The sequence below is a fragment of the Amia ocellicauda genome, chromosome 6 (assembly GCF_036373705.1).
Source record: "Amia ocellicauda isolate fAmiCal2 chromosome 6, fAmiCal2.hap1, whole genome shotgun sequence".
In the NCBI taxonomy this organism is placed as follows: Eukaryota; Metazoa; Chordata; class Actinopteri; order Amiiformes; family Amiidae; genus Amia; species Amia ocellicauda.
Window position 1 is genome coordinate 18815464 of NC_089855.1, and position 26753 is coordinate 18842216.

Here is a 26753-nt window from a genome sequence, read left to right on the forward strand (position 1 = left end):
ACTCTACCAAACATCCACAATACTAACAAACTACTTCCCTCATATAAAGATTAGGCAAAGACGGTCTCCCAGCATTTGTGTTTGAAATAGAAAACAATGCCCTCCACGATGTGGATCGTTTCCTTTGCGGTTTTAATGTTGTAAGAGTGACAATGAGAGTTTGTTGTGGTTCCTTCCTGTTTTGTAAGAAAATATATCCTACTGGGCATCAAAAGACAAAGAAACTTCAGTTGGCCTCATTGTCGCCTAAGAGCTTTATGTCAATCAGCTGATTAAAGCCATGCTGTATCACTCTGTCACACAGCACCACGGGAGACTGCTCACCAGGGCCTGCAGGATTTCTGCCGAGAGCGACATGTCTCCTCCTAACATGCAGTCCCCTAAGGGCCGAATGCACATGCAGGCTGAGACAGGGCCCCCATCCCTGGGCTCTCAGAGCACAGCCTGCGGTGCTGAACCACTCAGCTAAGATAAACTCTGAACAAATAAAACCATATAACTGACCACCGGGGCTGGGTTTTGTTTGATCTTTCTTTTCATCAATACCATTTTAAGGGAAGAAACATCACTGTCACAAATTGAACTCTCTACTGTTCCAGATTTGAGAGTGCTTTACAAACATTGTGTGGTCTGTGCTTCCAGATAAGGTCCCTGCATTTGATTCCTCTAAAAGGAAACTTCTTTATTATTATTATTTTTATGTAAATAATAACACACACAAAAATGGTCTGTATCTTTTTCTTTTTTTTACAGATATACACTTCCATGTTGTTTTAAAAAAATCCGTGGTTCAACCTCTTTATGACTTTTTTCATTTATTTGGTTTATCTAGGTTTTTAATGTCTGATTGTTTCTTCTGCTAAATGTAATGCCTGCTGTCCTGCCTGCTGGACATTGTCCTTAATTTCCTCAAGCAGAATAGCACAGTAAGAGACTGCTATGTAATACAGGACCACAACAGGTCACTATCTTGGGACACAGTCATCTGGTGAAGAATCCCCTCTGGACTGGGAACAGGACAATATAAAGACATTCAGACACCTGTCCAAAATAATTATCCTAATGGATCCTACTGGCAGCAACTCTAGGGGGGACCTACTCAATACAACAGCTTTTGACATGTTTTTGTATTTGTCTGTTTGGTTTGTTGAGTCACTGCATTAACTACCAAGGGTAATGTACAATTATACAGTTAACAGTGTACAGTGAAGCAGATACCAAGAGAAGCAAAGAACACATGTAGTTTACTCACCACAGAAATTAGAATTGTACATAGACATTATGCTTGCTTTAATAGATACCTTATTCTGTGTAAGCACCAAAGACTAGTTTGGGGGAGGGGGAGCTGATGTTGAGATGTTATTGAGCATTCATTTCCTAGCATTGCTCTTCCTCAGTACAATTCTAGAAGATCGTAACATTTTCATTAAAAAAAAAATACCTATTTTAGTGCTCCAGCTTCTGAATTAACTCACTGAGTTCATTGATATGCACAAATAATTACTGAAGGGAAATACTGATTACTTTTAAATTGTATTTACAGCATGTTGTTCTTTGCCATTCATTAAATTAGGTTTACTACTTTGGATTGAGTTACGGTTTGAGTATTTACAATGGTTTACATTCGGATATAAGCATACACACTGCAAATGTAATTAATCTACCCATTGTTAAACATACACAGTTATATTATCTCTCATCTCATGCCGCCAGAGTCAAAGTCAATACCCTTTTTTTGGTTTCAAGCCACTTCTTTGGCAACCTTTTTTTCATCACAATCCAGTATTATTATAATTACCCTACTGTATCGAACTATTCAAACAAAACTGCAGATAACACACGAGGGGTACAAACAAATAAAACAGATGTTTTTTTTCTTCCTCACATCTTCAAAAGAATAAAATCTCTTTAGATTTTGTTCTTTCAATTTACTGTCTCAGTTTCCTAATAATGCGAAACCCCATCGCTGTAAGAGGATTAGAAACCAGTATTTATTTGTAATACTTCTAAAGGTTTTTTTTTCTTTTCCAAGGGGAGAATCCTCCTGTAATGTCAAATCAGAGTAAGAACAAAAAGAATACCCCTGATGCCAGTCTCAAAAAGCTGAATACCCATTGGGTGTATGAGTAGCACAATGACCTGCAGAAGAGAGACTTCCTTTAGACTGCAACAGGAATCTATAAATGTTTTACATACCTGTTTTATATGCGTAAAAAATTGATTCATATTTAGTGTTATCAGCCATTATAAAGGATTTGGTTGTTTCCAGCCTTCTCTGCCATTATAAAGACTCTACAATGCACAGTGACATTTTAAAATGCATGACAGACGTTAAACAGATAAACTATAGATGAGCACCATATACTTTTTGGTTAATAGTGCATCAAACATAGACAAAATAAAACTGCTACCAGGCACTGAAGGGAATGTAAAATTTCGGTTACTGAAAACATTTAGATGAAAATGATTAAAAAAAAAAACACACACACACACACACACAAAAACAATGCTGTGTGTCATACCCTGGCCTCCTCTGGGAGTGCCCTGTCATGCTACATCTCAGAGCAGTCATAAAAACCTACAAGAGAAGGTTAGTGGCCTTTCATAAGACACCTTTCAAAGAGATAAATGAGCTGAGAGGGAAGTTTACAGCTTAAGAAAAAGAAAAAAGGAAAACATGAACTGAAGCCAGTAATGCTCCAGTTCCACTTGGCTATGCAACAATTAATCCTTGGTTTAACAGCAGAAATTAATTAGAAAAATAAGGAGACGATGAACTAGTCATTGATTACCCCCCCTCCAACACACACATTTCCTGCACAAAGGCAAATATTTGGAATCCAATAACAACAGGCACCTAGCAGCCTTTTCACAGCAAGAATGCCACAGAATAATGGACAAAAACAATGACTGTGTTCGACAGCAGGCACAAGATTGACTACATGAGAAGGCGACTCCTTGAAAACAACCTTGCTTTCCTCATTGAGATAAATGCTGAAAGTGCTTCCCTATTCCAGCACTGATAGTATACAACAGGAATAACAGCGTACAGGTCTGGAAAAGATGTCAAGAGGTACAGCACTGAAATATTCTGAAAAGTCTTTATTCATTTTAGACCTGCACATAGCCTCCTCTTTGGGAAAATAGGGCTTATGCTGAATTGCTGCAGGGTGCTCTGATGTCAGAAGCGAATTAGCAGACAGCGCGGTAGCCATAACAACTCTCACAAGTACACGTCTCATAAAAAAATAAAAAGGGGTGCTCTCAGAACTCTTCCTTTAATCCGATCTTCCCTGCACGTTCTAAGCATTGTAGGCTTAAAACAAAGCACTGAAGATTATGAATAGACAGTACAGAATGTAATGGGATAGAGAAACCTTTTAGCCAGTTAATTGGCAGGCTTTAAGCACACATCAAACCAATACACAGGTTCCAGAGGCCCTGCAAGATGCCATGTGCTCCCCCCTCGCTGAGATTAAGGTACGTAACAAACTCCAGCAGCAGCCCAATGGCGCCAGTGGCGAGAAGTACGGCAGCCTGGCAAACCACTGAACTGAACTTCGTATTGTGCACTTTCAGGAAAGCTGGACTTCACTGCTCAACATCTCATAGCGGCACCGTATCTGTGTGGTTAAAATGCATTTTACTGTCCCACCAGGCCTGGGATGAAAAACCTCATCATCTCAGTGTCATCACTTACTTATATGCCAGCAGTTTCCACATACAATGAATAGGCAGGCAGGCTCACATTTCTGGTATTGACAATGCTGTGTTAAAAAGTCCAGGGCACTGAGCCTACATTAAACAATAAGAACATGATTGGTCAATAGGTATAGTGGAGTTAATGTATTTATGTACTGCTCTTGTGTGTAAACGTTTGCTTCTCCTGGAAGGGAAAGAAAGATATTTTAACAGATTGTTTGTACAGATTGAGCCTTTATGCACTTATAATGCCAACTAGAAATGTAGGTGAAATTCCATATGGTTTATACAACTCCAAAAAAAAAAACTAAAAAAAAAACTAAAATAAAACAGCATTGTAGAAAAAGGGTCAGTGTTTTTTAAAATTCAGCATGAGGAACTACTTAAAAGCTGTGCCTTGTTCCTTACCTTTCAACTCATCTCTTATTTAAAGGCCTTTTTGTGTATATTTGATGAATTAAATATAGGCCTGCAGTATGTGTTTGAAAATCGCAAAAACTGAGAGGAGATCCTAAACCTGCTTGAAGAGTTTATTGATTTTCAAATGCGGGGGGTCTATCAAAATTAAATGTATTCTCATAACATAGAGGAATTACAGAATTAAATAATTGTGGTAAAATTATAGTAACATCTTAAATTGTAAAGACTTACAAATATTTGCATTTATTTAATTTGTATTGCATACTTTTCTGAATGTCTTCTGAGGCGATGAGGTTCATTTTATTGCCTGCCTTTATCTGACTATGCCAGCTGAAGTGAATTGTGTCTTAAGATGGTAGGAAATATCAAAATTAAGTAAAATAAGCAATACAGACAATGCTATAAAGTCAAGAACTATTTGTTGAAGTCTGTACAGTACACTCTGTACTTTGGCATTCTAGTTGTCAATTTGTTGAGGTAATCTGAAGAGATTTCACCCCATGCTTCCTGAAGCACATCCCACAAGTTGGATTGGCCTGATGGGCACTTCTTATGTTCTATACGGTCAAGCAGATCCAACAACCACTCAATACGGTTGAGATCCGGTGAGTGTGCTGGCCACTCCATTTTACACAGAATACCAGCTGACTGCTTCGTCCCTAAATAGTTCTTGCATAGCTTGGAGCTGTGCTTTGGGTCATTGTCCTGTTGTAGGAGGAAATTGACTCCAATCAAACGCTGTCCACAGGGTATGGCATGATGTTGCAAACTGCAGTGATAGGATTCCTTCTTCAAGATCCCTTTTACCCTGTACAAATCTCCTACTTTACCACCAACCAAAGCATCCCCAGACCATCACATTGCCTCCACCATGCTTGACAGATGGCGTCAAGCTCTCCTCCAGCATCTTTTCATTTGGTCTGCGTCTCACGAATGTTCTTCTTTGTGATACGAACACCTCAAACTTAGATTTGTCTGTCCATAACACTTTTTGCCCATGTTAATCTTTTCTTTTTATTGGCCAGTCTGAGATATGGCTTTTTCTTTGCAACTCTGCACAGAAGTCCAGCATCCCGGAGTCACCTCTTCACTGTTGACATTTAGACTGGTGTTTTGCAGGTACTATTTAATGAAGTTGCCAGTTGAGGACCTGTGAGGCGTCTGTTTCTCAAACTAGACACTATAACGTAATTTCTTGGCAATTTCTCACATGGAATAGCCTTCATTTCTCAGAACAAGAATAGATTGATGAGTTTCAGAAGAAAATTCTTTGTTTCTGGCCATTTTGAGTCTGTAATCAAACCCACAATTGCTGATGCTCCAGATACTCAACTAGTCTAAAGAAGGCCAGTTTTATTGCTTCTTTAATCAGCACAACAGTTTTCAGCTGTGCTAACATAATTGCAAAAGGGTTTTCTAATGATCAATTAGCCTTTACAATAGTCATTTACAACATTAACAATGTCTACACTGTATTTCTGAACAATTTGATGTAATTGTAATGTAAAAAAAATGTGCTTTTCTTTCGAAAACAAGGTCATTTCTAAGTGACACCAAACTTTTGAACAGTAGTGCACGTCAATACATATAATGGTTTTCTTTGACGTCCCGTATGTAGTTTGCTACCTTAATGAGGCTGGGATTTCAGCATTAAAAACAAAAAAAGTTATCTGAGAAATAGTGTTTGTGACAGAATGCAACAAACAGGTAAGTTCTGAATAAAACAAAATAAAAAAATAAAAAGGTTTCAGGCCAAACTTAATGACAATGCAAACTCTCAGTCCTACTTTTATTACAATTACATTGAAAGCATCACTAACATCTGTGAGGCTTTTGAAAAAGGTTTTCAGTCACTGTGCAGTTAATCACAAGAGAGTACCACAAATACAAAACTGGGTAAGCAGGCTAACATCTCTGTGATTACTACAGTGACATGGTGAATTCAGGACAAGAATCTGATTCTAGCCATCACACCTAGTATGGGGACATGATTTAACACTAATGGCTGACTATAGTTCTGCCAAAAAGGCCTCACACTAAAGTACCCTTTTTATTATTATTGATGGAGGCCTGCATCAATTCAAAGACTAATTCCCTGCAACCTCTTTCAGGAAAGCAACCCACTCACCAATTGTAATCCGGTCCTTCAACTGTATTTATCACACGGGAGAGATATATAATGACATTCTGCAGACTACAAACACCGTTGTTTTTTTTTAATGACTATTATGGTCACTTTCTTGTTATCTGAAAAGCTTTTAGCTTTTTCTATGGAAAGAACTACCAGCAAGAATTCTCTCGCTATTCAATGTAATGCATTTTAAATTGGTTTGCAAAGCCATACCACTGTACGGATTCTAGGGGTTTTAATTGCAGACAAGCTCTGTCTCATAAAACAGCAGATTGTGGGACAAAAGAGACATCCTGTAAACCCATTAGAAATCCGCAGGAGAACATTGTTTAAATAAAAACATGAGGCAGATTGTTATGGCACAGCTATGACTGAAGCCAGCTTTCAGTTTGTGTTTGCTCCAAGGGAAACACTCTTTGGCCTGGATTAACTAAAACTGCCGCAGTGTAAAGGCTTGGAGGAATATGTAGAGTTCATTATATTCATCCAACACGCTGACCAAATTATTCAACCATTTCGGAGCCTGTATGAAACATCTGCTATGTCCATCTCCACCGGCATGCCGACTTGCTCCATTCGTGTAAGTTAAGGCAGAGACATAATTTATTACAAGTGCTCAGGTAGACATGTCTGTTCATCATTACCAATGGTCTAGAGTGCAGAGAATATATATATATACATACTATGCATAGTAATAATAAGACCACTTTCCTTTGCAAGTCAATTTAATTTATTGAAAACTATCTAGTGGCAATCTTTCCTTTCCATACTGTTTTTCAATGCTTTAGATCATAAATGACAATGACAATAAAGATGTATGGGATTGATGGCACCTCAGTAGAGAATGTCTCTTTGTGAATCGTTGTTCTGCTCTCTAGATAATACAAGTGATATAAACTACATCATAAATCAATACAACAGACATATATAAATAGGAAAATAATTATAAGAGTTTATAAAAAATTGCTCACAATTTTTTGTTTTGTTTTAATGAATGTGCTGCAAATTGATATGCATAGAAGCATGTTTCATGAAAGAGAGTTCAGTTAGTGAAATTCACAGTTAGTGTATCAGGTTTGCTAATTGTGCTTAAATGAAAGGCTTCTATTTCAGCAATGCATACAAGGCCTCAGGTGGGGCTTGACTTTTCAGATCCCAATTAGATGCACTCTTACCTTCCTGCTTATCACACTAATTGAGCTCACATAAAAACCTGTGTAGCTGAATTCACGCTACAGCATGGAAGGTGGCCTTGGAATGGAAGCTCCCAAGAAAACCTTGAGACAAGCTAAAGGAAAAAATACAGCTGCTATATAACAACATCCAGACCAAGATTTCTGGCTTCCGAGACCTTGAGTGGTGTTTTATACTAGAACAAAGAATGCATTTCACTGGATGATCTGCCGTAGCTTTACATGAAGCCCACACACAGAGTTTATAGCTCCCCTAAAGGTATAAGAAATGCTTGAGCCAGCTAATACTATTAAACAATACATTTATGTTTCTCTCTGCAAGGAGCTGCTGGTGTCCATTTGAAGGTGCGATTTACAGAGCTATGTGGTTCCAGCATCGGCGTCGTTAAACCCGGGCTTTCTGGGATCTCCTAGTAATAGCCCTGGATCTTTTGGGTGAGCTGAAGTCTAGCGACGCCCCTGGTGATTACTATTACATGTGTTATGTTGTTATGGGATATATATATATACACTCACCTAAAGGATTATTAGGAACATCTGTTCAATTTCTCATTAATGCAATTATCTAACCAACCAATCACATGGCAGTTGCTTCAATGCATTTAGGGGTGTGGTCCTGGTCAAGACAATCTCCTGAACTCCTAACTGAATGTCTGAATGGGAAAGAAAGGTGATTTAAGCAATTTTGAGCGTGGCATGGTTGTTGGTGCCAGACGGGCCGGTCTGAATATTTCACAATCTGCTCAGTTACTGGGATTTTCACGCACAACCATTTCTAGGGTTTACAAAGAATGGTGTGAAAAGGGAAAAACATCCAGTATGCGGCAGTCCTGTGGGCGAAAATGCCTCTAGTTGATGCTAGAGGTCAGAGGAGAATGGGCCGACTGATTCAAGCTGATAGAAGAGCAACTTTGACTGAAATAACCACTCGTTACAACCGAGGTATGCAGCAAAGCATTTGTGAAGCCACAACACGTACAACCTTGAGGCGGATGGGCTACAACAGCAGAAGACCCCACCGGGTACCACTCATCTCCACTACAAATAGGAAAAAGAGGCTACAATTTGCACAAGCTCACCAAAATTGGACAGTTGAAGACTGGAAAAATGTTGCCTGGTCTGATGAGTCTCGATTTCTGTTGAGACATTCAGATGGTAGAGTCAGAATTTGGCGTAAACAGAATGAGAACATGGATCCATCATGCCTTGTTACCACTGTGCAGGCTGGTGGTGGTGGTGTAATGGTGTGGGGGATGTTTTCTTGGCACACTTTATGCCCCTTAGTGCCAATTGGGCATCGTTTAAATGCCACGGCCTACCTGAGCATTGTTTCTGACCATGTCCATCCCTTTATGACCACCATGTACCCATCCTCTGATGGCTACTTCCAGCAGGATAATGCACCATGTCACAAAGGTCGAATCATTTCAAACTGGTTTCTTGAACATGACAATGAGTTCACTGTACTAAACTGGCCCCCACAGTCACCAGATCTCAACCCAATAGAGCATCTTTGGGATGTGGTGGAACGGGAGCTTCGTGCCCTGGATGTGCATCCCACAAATCTCCATCAACTGCAAGATGCTATCCTATCAATATGGGCCAACATTTCTAAAGAATGCTTTCAGCACCTTGTTGAATCAATGCCACGTAGAATTAAGGCAGTTCTGAAGGCGAAAGGGGGTCAAACACAGTATTAGTATGGTGTTCCTAATAATCCTTTAGGTGAGTGTATATATATATATATATATATATATATATATATATATATATATACACACACACACACACAATACCCCCCCCCCCCACACCACTCTTACTGGAGAAAACACCGTCAGCCCCCCTCTCAGATCAGGGGGTATTCATAAAACATTCAGGGCTGTAGCCCCCTAAAACCAGAAGTCTTGCGACGCCCCTGGGTTCCAGTGATTGATTCGATCAATTTCCCCATGCCATTTCTGAAAAATTAAACCTCAACTTTGATGTGTGTGTGTATGACATTTAACCTAATACGAGAAGATCACCGAGAACTACACATGTAGAGGAAGCATTAATGAGCTTAACCATACAAAAACTATACTCTCCATCCTTCCCATCTAAGGGAAGCTCATCTGCGGCTGGTCGTCCTCACCAGGGTCAAAATACTTTGAAACAAGAATACTTTTAAAAGCTGTGCCAATAACTGTTATTGTCTTTCCATGTAATGATTTTAAATAATTTGTTTGAGCATTTAGCGTATTTCTGAGCTGCAAAAGGCCACAGATGCAAATCCTTTCAGCTATTTGTTTTGATGGCAGCATCAGGACTAAAATTTTAAGTGGGAGGTAAAGAGAAAGTTAATAACAAAAAGAGGCACCTTTTTTGGATCTCATTAAGCAAAAAAGGACTCTATGCATTACTTCTCACATTTGAAAAATTAATTTTCCCAGAGACCACACATTTTACAAAATAATAAATCTGTGTGATTTTTCTGTTGGAAAGTAATTTAATAAAGTTAAACAAGTTTTGTTTCAATTTAACAATTTATTTTTTGTATTTAAATATTAAAAAAGGCATATGTATGTAACACAATTAACTAGAAGGAATATGACAATTAATTAAACATGTTCCTCAAATTACTTATTATAATATAACTCCAATATAATATAAGCCCTTTACCTTGGTCACTGAGTAAAAAACAAAGTTGGGATAAATGACTGTTCAATTCCAGTGCCACCTGAATTCAATCTAGTCGACATCACTTCCATAAATATCATGAACAGAGCATGAATCCTATAGTGGTGTGATAAGCCCAAAACGCATATTATTTTGCAGTGCTACAGATAATGCTCTAGCCACCTATGTTACTTAATTAAAATGAAAAAGAAACCTAATTCCACAAGAGGGTTATCCTAATGTGCTAATTTCCAAATGTTTAATTTTCTTCCCAGTATGTCTCTACAGGGGGTCAGTGAAAACAAACAATGTGTGAGTGAGGATGCTGCTCTGCATACTTGGCAGTCTGTCTCTAGTTTTTCTTCAGAGATCACTGTTGACTTCCACAATTTAATTCCCGCAATCCACTTAAAACATCAAAATATTCCACGCTGCTAGCACCATGTAATATCCACTACCGCAAAGTACAAACCTGTAGCTTTCATTTATTGTTACAAGCCACTTTCTAAAAAAAAAATATATATATATATATATATATATATACACACTCACCTAAAGGATTATTAGGAACACCATACTAATACTGTGTTTGACCCCCTTTCGCCTTCAGAACTGCCTTAATTCTACGTGGCATTGATTCAACAAGGTGCTGAAAGCATTCTTTAGAAATGTTGGCCCATATTGATAGGATAGCATCTTGCAGTTGATGGAGATTTGTGGGATGCACATCCAGGGCACGAAGCTCCCGTTCCACCACATCCCAAAGATGCTCTATTGGGTTGAGATCTGGTGACTGTGGGGGCCAGTTTAGTACAGTGAACTCATTGTCATGTTCAAGAAACCAATTTGAAATGATTCGACCTTTGTGACATGGTGCATTATCCTGCTGGAAGTAGCCATCAGAGGATGGGTACATGGTGGTCATAAAGGGATGGACATGGTCAGAAACAATGCTCAGGTAGGCCGTGGCATTTAAACGATGCCCAATTGGCACTAAGGGGCCTAAAGTGTGCCAAGAAAACATCCCCCACACCATTACACCACCACCACCAGCCTGCACAGTGGTAACAAAGCATGATGGATCCATGTTCTCATTCTGTTTACGCCAAATTCTGACTACCATCTGAATGTCTCAACAGAAATCGAGACTCATCAGACCAGGCAACATTTTTCCAGTCTTCAACTGTCCAATTTTGGTGGGCTTGTGCAAATTGTAGCCTCTTTTTCCTATTTGTAGTGGAGATGAGTGGTACCCGCTGGGGTCTTCTGCTGTTGTAGCCCATCCGCCTCAAGGTTGTACGTGTTGTGGCTTCACAAATGCTTTGCTGCATACCTCGGTTGTAACGAGTGGTTATTTCAGTCAAAGTTGCTCTTCTATCAGCTTGAATCAGTCGGCCCATTCTCCTCTGACCTCTAGCATCAACAAGGCATTTTCGCCCACAGGACTGCCGCATACTGGATGTTTTTCCCTTTTCACACCATTCTTTGTAAACCCTAGAAATGGTTGTGCGTGAAAATCCCAGTAACTGAGCAGATTGTGAAATATTCAGACCGGCCCGTCTGGCACCAACAACCATGCCACGCTCAAAATTGCTTAAATCACCTTTCTTTCCCATTCAGACATTCAGTTAGGAGTTCAGGAGATTGTCTTGACCAGGACCACACCCCTAAATGCATTGAAGCAACTGCCATGTGATTGGTTGGTTAGATAATTGCATTAATGAGAAATTGAACAGGTGTTCCTAATAATCCTTTAGGTGAGTGTATATATATATATATATATATATATATATATATATATATATATATACACACATACACACACATATATATATATATATATATATATATATATATATACACTCACCTAAAGGATTATTAGGAACACCTGTTCATATATATATATATATATATATATATATATATATATATATATATATATATATATATATATATGTTACTGCGATGGGGTACAACTTCATTTTTGCTGTTCTTGGTTGGGTCAAATTCTTGATTTGGTCTAGCCCTAGGAGTTGCTACGCTAAGGTGCAATGCTCAGTTACAGCTGTAAATGATTATGTCAAATTCGCCATAAGACACCTCTGTCCTGTTGATTGGGCACTGAGCATACAGTTGAAAAGGAAAAGAGGGGGTGACTGATTAAATGAAAGGTTTGCTGCTTGCATAGAGTACTTTACAATGTAATTACATGTACAGTTGAATTACTAGTATCTCTGTGTTAAAAGTTATGTTCAATTTAATACAATTACTGCTAAGACCAAGGTTAGAAGATTACTGGTGACAAAAGGGATTACATTTCATAGGTTTACTTCCCTTGAGAAACACTACAGAATGTCAGCTCAGTCACTACATTTGAAATAATGTCCAGTATCTGTGGGTTTCCCTGTATTCATTAGTACGGTGTTATCAAATGATTCAAATTACATCTATCGCAGTCGATTAATTTGTAGCCCATAAACAATGGGCATTACCAACTCAAACAATTACCGAGGCATCAGCAACGCAGTAGGAAAAATACAATTAGCCAGGACCTCGCGGCAATACGGCAACATTTTAAAGAGGCAAACAAAACAGGAAAAATCGCTGCAGTCTTATATTTGTCAGTGATTCCCACCAGCTAATGACAGATCATATGAAAATAAAAAAATGCCTGAGGAAAGACAACAAAAAGAAAAAAAATACACTGACTGGCAACTCCAGCTTGCTGTACACAAATGAGCTCATGAATGTTGAAAATGAATGCAAATGAGCCTGGTGAGGGAAGAACAGTCCTGACCCTGGATCCTATCAGTGTAAATTGGCTCCAAACCAGCTTCAACACCCTGCGATAATGCATATCAATGAGGTATTTTAGCCCATTGCCAGTCAGTACAGACGAACACAGACAAGTATATACCGGTTGTCATTTAACAGCAGTAAATCTGTATGTGATCTAGGCAAAGAGGAAAAGCTAAAAAGAATGAAGATGTTGCCATTATTCTTAACTACATTAAATAAAAGCTACTTTAATTACAAATATGTTTTCATGTCATGGTTTCACAGAATTACATGTAATGTTTAATTAATAATAAATGGTGTATTACTTTAATTATTTTTTCCTTACTACTGAACTTGCTAGTTCAAACTTAAGGTTCCTGACCTTTACCAAAAGGTTTAAAAATAACTTTGTTATAAATAAAACACCATTGGCTTCTATATTTGTAAGTATGGTTATTACCTGGGTTACACAGGACAGAGACAGTGGAAGTGAGACCCACAGACTGGCCTGGGCTCTCTTGCACCTATTCCCATACAGATGGGGCCCGGGGGACTGATTTACTATAAACACTTCACTGTTAGTGCTTCTAAACCTCTTGGTTATCGTAACTCTAATTGTAAGTTCAATTGAGAAAAGTCTGATCTGTGTGTTCAGCAGCAAATATATATGGCAGACAGCTGGAAATACAGCTTAGGGAAAGAGAGTACTCTGTAAAGCCAATAAACCCCTGACACAATGATGCATATCTGTGTTCTGAAGAACGGAGTCTACAAGGCACAGATCTGTTCAGACCATCATACCTTTACAACCAGGCACTAAATTTGTTAAAAGATTATTTTTATTTTTTTAATTAAGCCACAACGTCCTAATTTGTGAAGGATTTTCTGGTCATTATATTAAGCCACCATCATAGCCCACATATCACAGACAGGACTTTATCCTCCTGTCGGTAAACTCCCATGCGTTTATCCCTGCAAACAGCGAATGGAAAGCTGATTGGATGATGGCAGTAATGTCTTTCAGAGAGTGCTGGTATAAGCCAAATCAATCAGTTCATACTGGGTGCAGGGATGTCAAAGCCCATAAGCACTCTGGCAAATTCAACAAGTGCAGAAATCATGTTTGCGTTCACAAGCAGTGCGATTTTCAGTGACGCTGTGCCAACACAGCCTGACATTTAGAACAGGTGATCAGTAATGCTAATGAAATCAGATTGTTATTTTAATATAACAAATTACCACATTAAGATATGGCCGAGTAATGATAAGACAAAAAGAGGTAAGAAGCAAAATAAAAAAGGACAAATGAGTATGGGTATAGATATATGTGGGGAAAAGAAATAGATGTTTTCAGCTGAAACACTTCTGCCTTCACTTTTGCCTCCTGTGTAGTTTGGGCAGGAGAGACAACATGCAGACCTTTAGGAAGCACCCTTTAGGGCTGAATGTCTGTCTTATACTGTTTTCCATGTGTAAACCCTTGTCTTTGCCAGATTAAATATTAAAGGTTATATTATTAATGCTTGTATCAGTTTTTTGTAAATGCAAGCAAGTAAAAAACAAACAATGATAAATAAAAGGGGTTCTTGTGTGTGTGTGTATATATATATATCACTCCATATAGTGTGAGTAAGTGTGCACAAAAACCCACTTACACATAATTGCACTGAACACGATACAGCCAACTTGCTTATGCTGTGCTGCCACCAATATCCTGCTGGCCATGTGTCGGTAAAAGCCTCTGGCTTACCCTTAGGAGTACAGGTAAGTACTGTGCTTTCTGCTCGTTTCCCTCAAGGTCCTCCTGGAAAAGCTGGGTAAAAGTGCTAAATACTGTACGATACTGTGAAAACTCCTAGTCAGTCAAACGTGTTTTCTATACATGCTGGCATCATTCACGTATTTACTGAATGATTACATCTTGCCACCTTTCAGTATTTCTACTTGTTTGCCAGTCTGTCTATTAGGTTTCCTCCTTCCACGCTTTCTTATCATTTAGAAACCTGTACCCTCTCAAAACTGATGGAAACTATTTATTTATTTGTTATTGTGGTTTTATTTTTTGCATCTAATTTAGACCTAATTTCAGCAGACGAACAGTCAGTGAGCACAACAGACGCAGATGGATTGCAGAATCACTCCATTCTATATGTTAATAAGGCCACCAAAATTGGCGCTGGCAGCCAGTCGTGCTGAAGAGGTGCCAATAGGATGCTGACTGCGTTTGCAGAAATCCTGAGCTGTCAGGGTAAACACGGTTTGCCCTTGCATTAGAGGTTACTGCCATTGTAGAATAGAGACCATAATCTTTCAAGTAGAAAATGAATTTGGTACTTATGAGGAAGCATTACTGAGGCTCACTTTAATTTATTCTACTGATATATCTATATTCCTCTAGTTTCCTTGAGTGTGCTATCTCCTTTGAGCTATGACATCGATGTTTCAATCCATCCCTTCTGGCATGCTCCGTTTTTCTGTTTGTTTGTTTTTAATTAATAAGCATGAGCATTTCCTGTCTAACTTGCATGCAGTGTCTTTTGGGAAGGGTACACATTAGGATAGCCAAAATGAGCAGCCCTCTTCTGTATGCCTCATTTGTGCTTAGAAACCACTAAAGCTCTATGAAAGTGGGGAGGACATGTTGTCTTTCCTTAATGGACATCAAGGTCAAATGAGTGAGCATCCTTCACGCTAAGTTATAGTCATTGTTATTTAAATGTCATCTTTATCCTTCTTTTGTCTTCTCCATAGTATTTTATTTTCCAAAGTATATAGCAATGTTAAAAAAAAAACAAGCAACTGCTGACGACCTGTACTGAAATAATCCTGCAACACTGTCTTTAAATCATGTAATCTGAAGTAATTAAAAGAAGGCCTAATCAATCATATAGGGCATCCCTGCATTATAATAGAGTTTAATACTTAAAGAAACAACATGACCGGTTAAATTTAAGAAGAGACACAAATGTCTAACATCGCTAGAATTCCAATAATGCCAGATGAATCATAAGATATTTGTGTAACCTCTTTTGTACCTACATTGTATGGTGTAGGTTTTTACACAGTGATTTCTCATGAAAAAGTCCACTTGAATTGCTTGACCGGGTGAATATAATCAGCAGGTATACAGTCTTGAAGGAATAAACTCATCAATATAATTCGGGTCTCAGCAGGTGCCTGCTCTGTACAGGTCACTATACAACAATGTGAGAATCAGACCCATGCTGCTTTAAAAATTGATTCTGCCGTACACCATGGGTTCGTACCGTTTCTACACTTATGTCTAAATTTATACAGTTGAAAAAGAAGCTTCTAAAACAAACAAAAAACTAAACAAAATTATAAAACATTTAAAACATTAGAAGCTGTTAAGTATAAAATGTCCAACAAATTGCTGGTGCTTTGCTACAGTGTAGTCTGGCTAAAAGGATCTCCAGCAGACCAAGGGACAGGCAAACATATTTACTATGACGTAACAAGAAGCTTAATACATCAATAAAATGATCACAATGCATAAATCAATAAACTACTGCAATTAATCTAACAGAAAGCTGTATCAATCCCAGAGCACGTCTGGTCTCTGCCAGCTGTACTCTCATAAACTCAAAATGAAAAGTGGGTGCCATTTAAGAAGCCTATATAACATGCAAAGGATAAGTATTGTGAGGCTTGTTCAGTGAAGTTTGTGTACCTGGCATACCTTTATGACATGCTGTAAAAGAAATATATAATGTTAAGGACTCAGATAGAATAATAAGGAACGACAATGCGTTTTCATTAAGGAACTGCAAACTATCGACCATGCTGGGCACATGATTTTAAATGTTAGTGCCAGTCTTACTGGCCGCAATTTCTCAGATTTCCACAGAATAAGTACACCACTTCTAAACTGAAGAGTCATCAACAGGGATATGAAGTCCATGAAAAATAATTATTGTGCTCTTTAGTTTTAATTAGCCTAGCGATTTTGGGGCTACATTTTGTACAATTGGAAACAGATGCCCCATGGATTTTAATTTCTGTGGAACGAAAGGGAATGTATTTTGCTTTTGGCAATAAACAGAAAGCGGTGTCTTGTTCTTCAGCTCCAGCGAGGACTCTCTAACATTAGGCCGCTAAAAGCCTGCAGACTTGAACACCTTCCACCACTTTTACTGACAATAGGAGTAAAAAGAACACTTTAGAATATGGTATTAATGATAATTATTGTAGAAAATCTCTTTTCTGGTCTCAAACAACAGCTTAGATGTCAGCATCAATGGAGAAATCCAGCCCCAAGCCTTGGTAGTCTTTTAGTTCTGAAGAGCTAATACTAATAGCCTGTGGAAAACTGTGATACTTAAAAAGCTATTTAAAACAGACAGAGATTGCACTGTGTGCAGGGTAGCTGGGAGCAGTTATTATCTATAATTTGGAATACTGCTCTTATTACACTTATTATATGAATGAAACATGAAGAAAGCCAAAAATGAGGTATGAAACAAAGAAAAGGTTCTGCTGAAAATGGCATCGTCTGCCACTTCAAACTTGTCATCACCACAGTTAGCACTGTGTCACACGGGCTCACCCGCACTCCCCAATTAGGACTAGCTCGTCAGGATGCTGGAGACTCGGTACATTATCACTGCCCATTTAAGGTTCTCATTCCATGGAATCTTTTCACCTTTCAGCGGAGTCATGGAAACAAGTCTTCCATACGATTAATGAATGCTCTCATGTCAACCACCAAGATTTTTTCTTGTATTGTGACATACTGCAGTACAAATTAGGACCTTTACTTTCATCTAGTGGTACATGAAACACTAACGCAGTGCACAGAATCAGAGCTGGGGACCAGATATCAACAACTGGAGGAAGATATGCTGTGTTAGGAAAATTGTTTGCCCTCCGTAGAGTAATTTAGCCAAATCGTGACTTGAAAACAAACCTATTTGTACAAACTCTAGAGATTTGGGAACAGATGTTTGGTGGACATCTGTCATTCACACTCACTGTCATCACTGTTGATTGTTTTCACCACTATGCTCACCGCTATGTTTGCTTTGGTTTTAAAGCCTGACAATGTGTTCTAAACTAGGGAAAAGAGCTGTTATGTGTCATCTGCAGTGTGTTTGTTTTCTATCATTCACTGATTACTGGATATTGAGATGATTACAAGAAATATTATCGGTAGAATTCAAACAAACATCCCTTCACTGTACAGAAATGCATAAGATCTGTTGTGAATCTTTAATGTTTCGCTATCTCTTATAAAATCAATCTCAAATATGATCATAATGAGGTACCTTTCTCCACCAGCGGCAACCTTTTAAATAAAAATAAAATAAAAAACTAAAAACAATTCTGAAGGCTTATGGTTTCTGTATATGCAAAAAAATGTTTCAAAATAAATTAATAAATAATATCAACAAAAAAAACACCTTCATGTAGGAGAGAGAGTTCACTCATGTGATTGTTACCATGGTTAATGCAGGATTTATAAAGACATTTGAAAATAAAATTAATGACTTTGAAAACCAGATGTATGTGTCAAAATCAATGAAAACCACAGCTTCTCAGTGAACTTCTCTGCTTCTAAAACATCAAAATCCTATTACAGAGACTCTGCTGCAACTGTTTCTGTTGCTTAGAAAGACTATTGACTTCATTCCAGAAAAAGAACATTATAAGCCAGAAAAGCTACTACTGTGCATGTCATTACAGCACTGTTTTTTAATTTGTATCTACGATGGTGACATAGCGTCTGTATTTTAACACTGGGCCTCATTCCAGTGAAGACATTATTGGGGTGGTTATAGTTAGCTTGGAATTATGAAAAAAAGACAATTTAGAATCTCAGAATATACAGTTTGAGGTAGCTAATGCAATATACAAGAGGTTAAACAGAAGAAACAGTCAAAAGACAGTGAAATGTACAACTTGTAAGCCAGAGAGCCACTAAAACACTCTTAAAAATAAAACACTACTTGAGATACCTGGCCTAACCAGAAGCTAAATCTTCAGCAACACCCACTGCAAGCTGGACAAACATCAGGGTTCCCAAAGTAGGACAAACCACAACAACAATATCCATCAATCTGAGCTGGTGACAAATGAAGTTTGTGTACAAGGCCATCAATCATTAGTCCTGGGCTTCATACAAAGGATTTATAGTGGTGCCCTTTTACATATTGACTATTAGATGCTTCCAAAGGTTACCTTCCCACCCCAGAGGGACCTGTCAATGAAGAGACTGAGATAAAGTGGAAAGGCAAAGTCCATATACATGCTGACTTGTTTTGGGTTTTCTAAATAAATCTCTTGATTTCTAAAGGGACTATAAAGGGCATATGTTTGTTTATACCTGTAGGGACTGTCAGTGAAAATACAAAATGAGGTTGCTGTAATTCTGAGGTTAATTTGGGTATTAACTGCACAGCTGAAAAAGCATTCATTCTGAGGCAGAGACAGCCATAAAGACGGCTGATATAAACTACCGAAGTGAACATGTGCTGGGTGTTTTATATGTTTTTAAGTATACATTAAATATATATAGTAATAAGGCAGTAAGCACTACTGAGACAAAACGCCTATTGGCTTAAAAATTAACAGATCCTATGAATAATATATATGCTGCAGTGTTTCCTACAGAACCCCTTCATCACAATCCTAAAGCAGCAGCCTGTACTTGATGTTACACAGCATCGGAAAACACAATAGGGGTCTTTCGATGGCCTCTGCTACTGATCAGACAGACATTTCTGTACGTGCTGTTCTAATGCACAAACTGTCAATAAATAAATTCAAGAATTTCAATGGTAGCATGCAGGGTGACCTGGTTAAAAATGATTTGTGAATGGTCCATCCAAATAAAAATAAAATGCAATCCATAAAAAAAACTCAAGGCAAGAATAAAATATGAGAAACAGTTTTTAATTAAAGAATCCGAAGGATGATACATCCATTTTACAATAAAACAAATGTATGAAAACTTACCGAAGATATTGGTGGAATGTCCTTTCTTGGAAAGTGGTTTGAGTTCATTGTGCCCCCACCCGTACTGTCTATAGCTGTCCCAAGCATGCTTCATCATCTGCAACAAGAACAAAATTGTATTCATTATTTTCAGGTATTACAGAAAACTGTTATGGTTGACTTGGCTTTCTTTGTCACAGATATTATCTATTATTTGTTCTAACAAGCTTCATGGCACATTAGTTGCAAAGCATAATGCATTAACTGCAATGGCACATAGTAAGCAAACCCCCATCTAATGCCTTAAAGAATGATGCACTTGGGTCTCAAACACTCTCTATAGTGCCATTTTTGGCAGTTAGAGTCTTTTAACAACCTGCTGATAAGACTGTGACTGAACCTATTACGATTCCAGAAGCAATGGTCTACTAAGATTGACCCAGCTTTAACCAATCTTAAAACATTCCAGTTAAATAATGGCTTCACACATCTTAAGCATTTTTCTATATTCAGGAGAAAGATGGATGGATAGATTTTCTGCTGTGCCAATGCAATAAAATATGAACACAATGTTATAAAGTAAGAATACACATTTTCTCACATCACATTATCATATATTATAGACTTCTCAGCAGAGTTTAAAAAAAAACATCATATTGGTCTCTCTCAATAGCTCCCCAGCCATCCATAATAAGAACAATCAGTCTCTCACTTTACCCACTAAGAGTACCCATGACTGAGGGATAGCATCTTAAACTTATGCACAACAGCACAACAGCAGCTGGTTTAGATACTGTGGATAATGCAGTATTTCCATTTAGCAAATATGAATTGAGTGAGCAAGAAATAGTATAATTGGAGTATAGTGACTTCTAGAACGTGAGCTACTTCACAAATGCAGGGTGCATGATGTTGGTCTTAAAACTGTTACACTGTTGTTAATGTTTCACAGTGAAAAAAACAAGTCACAAATTACATCCCCTGAAGCAAACCAATATAGTGCTTGTAAACAGTATTTTGTAAAGCACTTGATATAGCCGAAAGATTATTCTAATAATTCCTATATCATGCAGAAAGCAAGTTGCACAGTACATATGTAAAGCTGCTCAGCAGGTTTGACTGGGTTCTCTTAACACCAGCATGGTTAGACTACCGTACAGCATTTTTCAATTGTTAAAAAACTGACATTGCAAACATAAAAAGCTACATGCACCTAGAACAAAATTATACAGTGCATCCGGAAAGTATTCACAGTGCTTCACCTTTTCCACATTTTGTTATGTTATAGCCTTATTCCAAAATGGATTAAATTCATTATTTTCCTCAAAATTCTACAAACAATACCCCATAATGACAACGTGAAAGATATTTGTTTGAAATCTTTGCAAATGTATTAAATAAAAAACGAAAAAAGCACATGTACAGTGAGCGGAAAAAAGTATTTGATCCCCTGCTGATTTTGTACGTTTGCCCACAAAGAAATGATCAGTCTATAATTTTAATGGTAGGTGTATTTTAACAGTGAGAGACAGAATAACAAAAAAATCCAGAAAAACACATTTAAAAAAAGTTAGAAATTGATTTGCATGTCATTGAGGGAAATAAGTATTTGATCCCCTATCAATCAGCAAGATTTCTGGCTCCCAGGTGTGTTTTATACAGGTAACGAGCTGAGATTAGGACCTCTCTCTTAAAGGGACTCTCCTAATCTCAGCTCGTTACCTGTATAAAAGACACCTGTCCACAGAAGCAATCAATCAATCAGATTCCAAACTCTCCACCATGGCCAAGACCAAAGAGCTGTCCAAGGATGTCAGGGACAAGATTGTAGACCTACACAAGGCTGGAATGGGCTACAAGACCATAGCCAAGCAGCTTGGTGAGAAGGTGACAACAGTTGGTGCGATTATTTGCAAATGGAAGAAACACACAATAACTGTCAGTCTCCCTCGGTCTGGGGCTCCATGCAAGATCTCACCTCGTGGAGTTTCAATGATCATGAGAACGGTGAGGAATCAGCCCAGAACTACACGGGAGGATCTTGTTAATGATCTCAAGGCAGCTGGGACCATAGTCACCAAGAAAACAATTGGTAACACACTACGCCGTGAAGGACTGAAATCCTGCAGCGCCCGCAAGGTCCCCCTGCTCAAGAAAGCACATGTACAGGCCCGTCTGAAGTTTGCCAACATCTGAATGATTCAGAGGAGAACTGGGTGAAAGTGACTGGGTGAAAGTGTTGTGGTCAGATGAGACCAAAATCGAGCTCTTTGGCATCAACTGAACTCGCCGTGTTTGGAGGAGGAGGAATGACCCCAAGAACACCATCCCCACCGTCAAACATGGAGGTGGAAACATTATGCTTTGGGGGTGTTTTTCTGCTAAGGGGACAGGACAACTGCACCGCATCAAAGGGACGATGGACGGGGCCATGTACCGTCAAATCTTGGGTGAGAACCTCCTTCCCTCAGCCAGGGCATTGAAAATGGGTCGTGGATGGGTATTCCAGCATGACAATGACCCAAAACACACAGCCAAGGCAACAAAGGAGTGGCTCAAGAAGTAGCACATTAAGGTCCTGGAGTGGCCTAGCCAGTCTCCAGACCTTAATCCCATAGAAAATCTGTGGAGGGAGCTGAAGGTTCGAGTTGCCAAACGTCAGCCTCGAAACCTTAATGACTTGGAGAGGATCTGCAAAGGGGAGTGGGACAAAATCCCTCCTGAGATGTGTGCAAACCTGGTGGCCAACCACAAGAAACGTCTAACCAACAAGGGTTTTGCCACCAAGTACTAAGTCGAAGGGGTCAAATACTTATTTCCCTCATTAACATGCAAATCAATTTATAACTTTTTTTGAAATGCGTTTTTCTGGATTTTTATGTTGTTATTCTGTCTCTCACTGTTAAAATACACCTACCATTAAAATTATAGACTGATCATTTCTTTGTCAGTGGGCAAACGTACAAAATCAGCAGGGTATCAAATACTTTTTTCCCCCACTACATAAGTATTCACAGCCTTTGCTCAATACTTTGTTGAAGCACCTTTGGCACCAATTACAGCCCCAAGTCTTTTTGAGTATGATGCTACAAGCTATTTTTGGGCAGTTTCTCCCATTCTTCTTTGCAGGACCTCTCAAGCTCCAACAGGTTGGATGGGGAGCGTCGGTGCACAGCCATTTTCAGATCTCTCCAGAGATGTTCAATCGGGTTCAAGTCTGGGCTCTGGCTGGGCCACTTAAGGACATTCACAGAGTTGTCCTGTAGCCACTCCTTTGTTATCTTGGCTGTGTGCTTAGGGTCGTTGTCCTGTTGGAAGATGAACCTTTGCCCCAGAGCAGGTTGTCATCAAGGATGTCTCTGTACATTGCTGCATTCATCTTTCCCTCGATCCTGACTAGTCTCCCAGTTCCTACCGCTGAAAACATCCCCACAGCATGATGCTGCCTTTTGGCAAACTCCAGGCGGGCTGTCATGTGTGTTTTACTGAGGAGTGGCTTCCGTCTGGCCACTCTACCATACAGGCCTAATTGGTGGAGTTCTGCAGAGATGGTTCTTCTTCTGGAAGCTTCTCTTCTCTCCACAGAGACACGCTGGAGCTTTGTCAGAGTGACCATCGGGTTCTTGGTCACCTCCCTGACTAAGGCCCTTCTCCCCCATTCGCTCAGTTTGGCCGGGCGGCCAGCTCTAGGAAGAGTCCTGGTGGTTTCAAACTTCTTCCATTTACGGATGATGGAGGCCACTGTGCTCATTGGGACCTTCAATGCTGCAGAAATTTTTCTGTACCGTTCCCCAGATCTGTGCCTCGATACAATCCTGTCTCGGAGGTCTACAGACAATTCCTTGGACTTCATGACTTGGTTTGTGCTCTGACATGCACTGTTAACTGTGGGACTTTATATAGACAGGTGTGTGCCTTTCCAAATCATGTCCAATCAACTGAATTTACCACAGGTGGACTCCAATCAAGTTGTAGAAACATCTCAAGGATGATCATTGGAAACAGGATGCACATGAGCTCAATTTTGAGTGTCATGGCAAAGGCTGTGAATACTTATGTACATGTGCTTTTTCTGTTTTGTTTTTTTGTTTTTTTTTTAATACATTTGCAAAGATTTCAAACAAACTTCTTTCACGTTGTCATTATGGGGTATTGTTTGTAGAATTTTGAGGAAAATAATTAATTTAATCCATTTTGGAATAAGGCTGTAACATAACAAAATGTGGAAAAAGTGAAGTGCTGTGAATACTTTCCGGATGCACTGTACAACAATCTTAAGGCCTATGTTATATGTTAAGCAAAATGTTGTGCCTGACGTTACATTTTAAGAACACAAGCTTTTCATGGTATATGATTAAAAACATATGTGAGTATAACATTCAGACTCTCTGTGGAAACGCAGGCTATAACTGAAGATCTGTTTTTAGCTGAGGCAGCGTTACACTCAGCATCACATTCAGTCATGGAATAAACCGTTACTACAGCCAACTCCTGCCCAAACCATAATAGCTCAGCTGTCTTTGTCAAATATACTTAGTACATTCAATTTGTGGTAGTGAGGCTTTGGCAACATACACATATTTTAATTTCTATAACTTCAAAGATTTAAGAGCAGCATTACATAAATAAAACAGAAGATCTCTGTACTGCAGTGAAATACTAGAACACTTCAAATATCATGACATTTCTGTATGCCTTAACCATATTAAAATGTGCATGCATGCAATGGATTGTATTAGAAAGTAATTATATTCATAGTGTAAATGACATCCATCCACAGATAACACATTTGATTCAAGAAACAGTATTTCAACATAATACTTCATTGAGATTCATCATTAATAAATACATTTAAGTTAAACATTAGAAAATAGAACAGAAAATATTTAAGGGTTTACGGCAACAAAAGAAATGGAGTAAGTCTCTAGTGGTACATAACCTAGTCAAATAAAACTTATAGTCATGGAAATAGATTTTAAAATAAAAGACTGGATTTTATTTTTTTGCGCGGTTCAGTATTGACATAGATTGACATATTGAACCCAGACGTTAGCAGTACATCAAGTAACATTAAATCTGTCACCGTATGTCAGAGTCAATGATTGTCTTCTTTAGTTTTAAAGTGTCTTATAACAACAATAAGGTATTCTGGCATCATCAAATGAGATCAAACATGATCTGACAAGGAGAGTAAATCAAGGAGAAAGTGGCTTCCAACGAATATGTCTTGTTAGTTTGAACTGAAAGAGACTGTTTCGCATGTCACGATCAAATCTTAGCGTAGCTACATCTGTGAAGAGTTGGGGAAGTGACCCAATTAAGCCCATGTACCATCCATATAAGCCCACTTGCTCTTTTATTTTGAAATACAAAAAATATTAGAAGGATGATCTGTTTCACAGCAAATGCACAAAGTTGTTACTGTCATGTGATATTTGTTATTTGGAGATAAACACATTTTTTGTTCTTGAGTTCTGTATGACTTTGTGCTGCCACTGTGCAGCAGCATTTTTAGAAGACACCCCAAAAAAAAATGTTTATGAGGGGCCCTCCCAAGAAGAAATTATTCTTGAATTTGGTGACCAACCTTTGTGAATATTGATACGAATTATAAAATTAAGAGTTTAATAAATCAAATGAAACCTTATATGATGAATTTGCTTCGTATTTAAAAGCACTATAATAAAGATCTCATGAGTTTCTGGAGCGAGCACGGGACACTGTCAGAATGATGGTCACACAGATAGACGCAGTAGAACAACAGAAATTGAGAAAAACTGTTGATGACCATAATAAATCAAAACATTTAAAAGGAACAGTGCCCTTGAAAAGCCTATTAGCACATGGCTTTAAATCAGAATAATTATTTAATTTGTTCTACCAACAATAATAAAGAAGTTGTAAAAAAAAATGTATTTTATTTATTATAAAGATATTACATGTTTACATTAATTCTATAAAACTTGAGATTAATTTCCCATGGACCACTGTTGTTCTTAATAAGCTCACTAAGCCCAGAACCCATGTTACCTCATATTAAAAAAGCTTTAAATTAATTAATATTACTCAGAATACATCCTTTTAATTCGTGAACTTAACTACTTACCTTATTTTCATTATGGGGATAAAATGGATAGGCAGAGAAAAAAATATAGGGACTGCAACAACATGATAGAAGCTTGCTGTGAATTTCAAGCGGATCACGGATGGACAGAAGAATAATTTTCAAGAGTATTTTGAGACGCTGTTTTTGCTAAAGATCTCTGAAATGGGACTGCCGATAGCCAATATAGTGATTTTTTGCCATATCGGCCTGATACTGATCTTACTGATTGTGGCCGATTATTTGGTGCATCCCTAGTCAAAAGGTAATGGAGGAAAGAACTGTGCTGCCATTCCAGTGTTGGCAGGGACACAATTTGAAAGGAGAATTCCCTGCAAAACTTGATGTGCTTTCCACAGCTCTCAAGCCAGAGAACATTGAAAGCACTGGAATATTCCCTGTGAGTCAGTCAGAGCCGGGCGGACAGACGAGTGTCCAAAAATCATGCTCCTCTTTGTGAAGCACCTGTGCAGACTTCCACAGCCCCAACAGCCAGCACACCAGCAGAGCAAACTGCCTCTACAAGTGCAACAATTCCATGTGATGGAAATTACATTTTTAATTGATTAGGTTGGTTATTTGAGGTCTGAATGCAATAATCTTTCAAATATTAAGTGCTTAATCATTACAATCATTACAAGTATTTACTGTTAAAACTCTTGTGGGCTTATTTATGAGGGCTTAAAGGGTACAAGCCCACTTCGGACTTTTGACTTTTGCAATTATATAAGTTAATTTAATCAATTTATGACAAAATCTGTTTAGATGAGAGATTCATCTTTGATTTAATACACACTTTATTGGGAAGCAATTCACA

The 26753-nt window shown here is 38.4% G+C and overlaps 1 protein-coding gene across 1 annotated transcript in view; it reads right to left on the reverse strand.

Moving 5' to 3' along the window:
* The window catches only part of man1a2 (mannosidase, alpha, class 1A, member 2), a 159102-nt gene that overhangs the window by 72690 nt on the left and 59659 nt on the right, over positions 1 to 26753 (reverse strand). Inside the window, exon 4 of the mRNA XM_066706520.1 lies at positions 19855 to 19951. Coding sequence (XP_066562617.1) covers positions 19855 to 19951 — 97 coding nt within the window. The remainder of the gene's footprint in view (positions 1 to 19854; positions 19952 to 26753) is intronic.